This window comes from Sander vitreus, chromosome 8 (assembly GCF_031162955.1).
Source record: "Sander vitreus isolate 19-12246 chromosome 8, sanVit1, whole genome shotgun sequence".
NCBI classification, from domain to species: Eukaryota; Metazoa; Chordata; class Actinopteri; order Perciformes; family Percidae; genus Sander; species Sander vitreus.
This window is the reverse complement of record NC_135862.1, coordinates 12,976,437-12,980,757: the sequence shown is the minus strand read 5'-3', so window position 1 is coordinate 12,980,757 and position 4,321 is coordinate 12,976,437. Positions and strand designations below refer to the sequence as shown.

At 37.7% G+C, this 4,321-nt stretch overlaps 1 protein-coding gene across 1 annotated transcript; it reads right to left on the bottom strand.

The window, feature by feature from the left end:
* Positions 1-243: 243 nt before the first annotated feature.
* Positions 244-2,804, bottom strand: tnni1c (troponin I, skeletal, slow c). The gene is given in 8 exon segments (XM_078256222.1): positions 244-265; positions 267-343; positions 491-673; positions 1,258-1,347; positions 1,460-1,591; positions 1,753-1,794; positions 2,655-2,693; positions 2,793-2,804. Coding segments are annotated over 8 exon segments (597 nt in total).
* Between the last annotated feature and the right edge of the window lie 1,517 nt (positions 2,805-4,321).

Sequence of the window (4,321 nt, the reverse complement as noted above, 5' to 3'; positions counted from 1 at the left end):
GGGAAACAAAGATCAGGCAATATGTACAGATTTATTGTATTCTTTTACATAACAGCATTATCAGGCAGTAATATACTGTGTATTCACAATGTTATTTTACAAATGGTGTACTTGACAACAGAATCAGAACTACAGTGACTTGAAAGTCGTGTGTATGATTACACTTCTGCCAAAACAGTAGCAGCATTTCTTTGTAACATTATGTATTCATTTTTATTTATTATACCCATTTTCGTTCTGTTCTTACTCCCTAACATCATGCATCAAACATCTTCTTCCTGCCCTCCATACCAGACATACCCTCCAGTTTCTTACGCCAGTCACCCACCTCCATGGTCAGCTCCTATAAGGTATCAAAACAAACACACACACACACACACACACACACACACACACACACACACACACACACACACACACACACACACAGATCCTTAAGTTTTTTGCAGTTTTTTTTTTTCATTCAAATTTTTTGCTTGAGGAGCCGCACCTTCTCTTGCTTGATGTCCTCTTTCTTTACAGACTTGAGGTTTGCCCTTAGGTCCATGGAGCCCTTGTTTTTGGATCCAAAGAGAGCTTTCAGCATCTCATCTGCTGACACTCTCACTTTCCTCAGTGCTGGCTTTTTGAACTTCCCTCCGAGGTCCTGAATCTTCAGATTCAATTCGTTGATCTGGTGATGGTGAAAAGCTTAGCTGGTGACTTTTTGTTAAAGGTGCATTGCCACACAAAACCGTTTTTACTTGTATTTTTTGAAATATGTTAGGTCCATATGTGTTTGTGTTATGTTGTGAATGTGAAAATGAACTGCTATCTCCTCTGTCAGCTCTAGCCACTGAAAAGAAATTAGCGGAGAAATCAGGCCAATTACAAAAGTTGGTCAGTCTGGCGTGGTGTTGCCTGAGCTCATTACTATTCATGAGCTTGCCCAGTTGTGCTGGGTAAAGGATGCTGATAGCCAGGCTCTCATTGGCTAGCTGTTAGCCATTCAGAGTCAAGCAGCTTAGCTCGTTGCATATTAATGATAACTGGCACAAATCAAGCTGAGTCTTCCTGCAGGCTTTCTATACCATGCTGGAATGGCTTGAAACAAGGTAACCAAGGCATTTTTTCCACAAATAAATGTTGTAGAGTCCAGGGTAGAACTTCAGACATTACCACAAAGTAATGAAATATGTGTGGCAGGGCACCTTTAATAAAGGCAGAACCCTTTTTCTTGATTTACTTCTACTTTGTGTGTCATAGCGCATGACATACATCTTTGTTGTTCTTGATGACTTTGGCCTCACAGTCGTAGCGCTCCTCATCCACCATATCAACCTTTTCATGCATCTGCTTACAGAGTTTCTACAAAACAACAGCAAACAAATATCCACACTATATTTAAGTGAGACACATGCTTACTGTTTTTGCATAATCAATCTTGCATTGTTTGTCTTAAGGACATAAGCCCTCTCACCTGCAGTTCATCCATGTTTAAACCAATGAGCTGCAGTGGTGGAAGTTTCTCTCCCAGGTAGCGGACCTTTTCTTCCTCTATTGCAGCCTTCTCTGCCTCCAGCTCTTCTGTTGCACGAGCCAGCAAGAGAATCTGGACGAGTCAAAGTCAACATGGAAAGAAGAACGTCAAATTGTGGTGCAGAATCAGGGCTTATCCTTTCCCTTTTAGTTGTTACATGAAAAAAAATGCTCTTTCATACTAATAGATTGGTGTAGAGTGTACAGTGTAAAGGAATGAGTTAACACATTTACCTTCAATGATAGCTTGCGGGAGGCTGAAATCTTGCATTTGGGCTGAAAATAATGTAAAAATAATGAGATATTACAACTGATCTTGTAGATTTAATGATGCAACTTAAATTAAAATAAGTATAGATTTACAAATATAAATAAATTGCAAATTCCTTACCTGCAATATTGCAATATTGGTACCTCTTTTTGGAGTAGCTGCTCACTTACTTATGTGACTTGACAATGTGACTTTGACTGACTACGTACATTAGCATCTCACTAACAACAGCAGCTTACAATGCCCAGTATTTAGCTATGAAAAGAGTAATTTTTTCTTGTCGAAATGTATGCTGCCTCTGTGTTATGTCATCAAAAATTCCTCCTTAACCTGTAAATTCATAAATACATTTGCCCATGACACTGGACAAAACAGCACTACAAACCTTTAGTTTACTTGACATTTAAGCTACAGTATTTAATCATATGCACCTTAAAACTGGGTAAGATCAAAATGAAAGCAACACATCAACAATTAAAACTGAATGAGCAAGAGAGTTGTTCAGTCAATGCTCCATATACTATGAAATCATTCATGAGGCCAAAGTTGAATCATTAGTATCATTGTTTCTTTGTATTACTGATCTTTAGAAAGAATGAAATTGAAATGTATGAGTCAGTGCCAATATGATACAGTACATATTATAGTTAACATGATTATATACAACTCAACTTATGTTTTTAAACTTTGCATTCAATCTTATTGTAACCCATTTGCTTTGTAATATTGTTATCTTCCAGGGAAGCTGTTAAGCCAAGTGAAAAGATTCAGTCATTCAAACATGCATACTCATAACTACTTGACAGGTTGCCACAAAGGAACTATTATTCATAAACACATTGTTAGTTAAAATAGGTATTGCTACCTTTGCCACTGCCTGGGGGGGCATGAAGGCTGGTGTGTACTGAGGAGAAAAGGAATAAAGACAAGGGGTTTAAACTACATTAAACAATAAACACTGTTAGAAAGCATAGTACAACATGCAGTCTGTAACTTACATCACTGTGATGGCCATGTGGAATGTGTTGGACCAGAGAAATCAGAGATACACAAGCAAACAAGAGACAATGTTATTATTCTGAGACAAAACTTCATAGGCCAATAAACACTCTGTAAAATGTACTTTCAAAATGTGTGATGACAGAACTTACTCATCAGACATTATTGCACCTTTGAGAAAGAAACAATTAAGATGCTGTTAGATTTGAAAAAGAAAAAAATTGTCCAGTGAAAAAAATGAAAATGACACCTACAGTAACAGAACATGCATCAATAGTTAGAAATCAGAATGGTCTTTAACAGCAGTTGGCTGTTATATGTCGGACTGCACCAAAGATCTTCTATTAAGAAGAAGAATCACCCCACTAAATCTTCTGGTCAAAAAGAAAAAAGAGAGATGATAGCTCCCTCTTGTGTATCAGGTCTCTATGGGTTTCTATTGAAAATGTCTGACATCCAGCTGCTTCTTGTCTCTTTGCAGCATTTCAGATCTTCTTCGGACTTTTTCCCTCAAGTCAACACTTCCTTATCCACTTCACCAACACAGTGAGTGTAACAGCACAGTCACATTCTGCTTACATAAACATCTGGTTTGGATTTAAAAATAATAATCATAAAATCCTGTTCTTCACAAAAATGCAACTTGTACTCTGAATGTCAATATTTGTTACACACTAGACTCTAGAAGACTCTAGTCAGCTGCAGCGGTTATCTTGTCAGGAAGACATTTGTGGTGCCTTGAAATAAGACGAAGTGAGATGTCTGCTCTTTTTCTAACTACTCTAATATCTGGCTTTGTGGCACCGCCCACCTCTCAGTCAGGATTTATTGGTCGGTCGCCGCGATTAACGGGAAATCTACACTTTGTTAACTCAACAACTGTACTGACTGACACAATTATCACCTCTGTTGAAAAGGGTGATTTCCTTAGTCTTAAACTAAAATAAAGCATTTGCCTAGTCATTCAAATCCTGGACTGTGAGAGAAATAACTGAAAACACTTGTTTTATACAATATTCACAGTGTATTTGAATATGCTATACATTTGTAATTGTGTGGTCATGTTTGTATGCTTCAGGGTCTAGGCTACATACATGAGTCCCTATAGCTCTATAGTTAACTAGCTTGATTGTTCTTTTTTTGTTTGTGTTTCTCCACAGCAGAGGTCATGTTGCTATATTCAATAACTGTTCTGGTGCTGCTATGTCTGTCATCCACACAATGTGGTGCAACCACTCAGTCACTATAAAACACTTCCTGTAAGAGGCCCAGGGTGCAAAGAAAAGTTCCCATCAAGCATAGCGCACGCATCTGGGAACCATTAATGAATGTACCAAATTGTGTGTCAATCCATCCAGTAGATGTTATGATATTTTATAGGATGAGTGAAAATTTTAAGATGCTAGTGTCCCATCTGATGACCATGTTTTTGAAATGCCTGTATCCTCTTTGATTGTTGTTAATAGAAGTGTCAAAAATTGTAATATGTATTTAAATATGTGTGTATCGGACATACAATCTGCTCAAATTCAG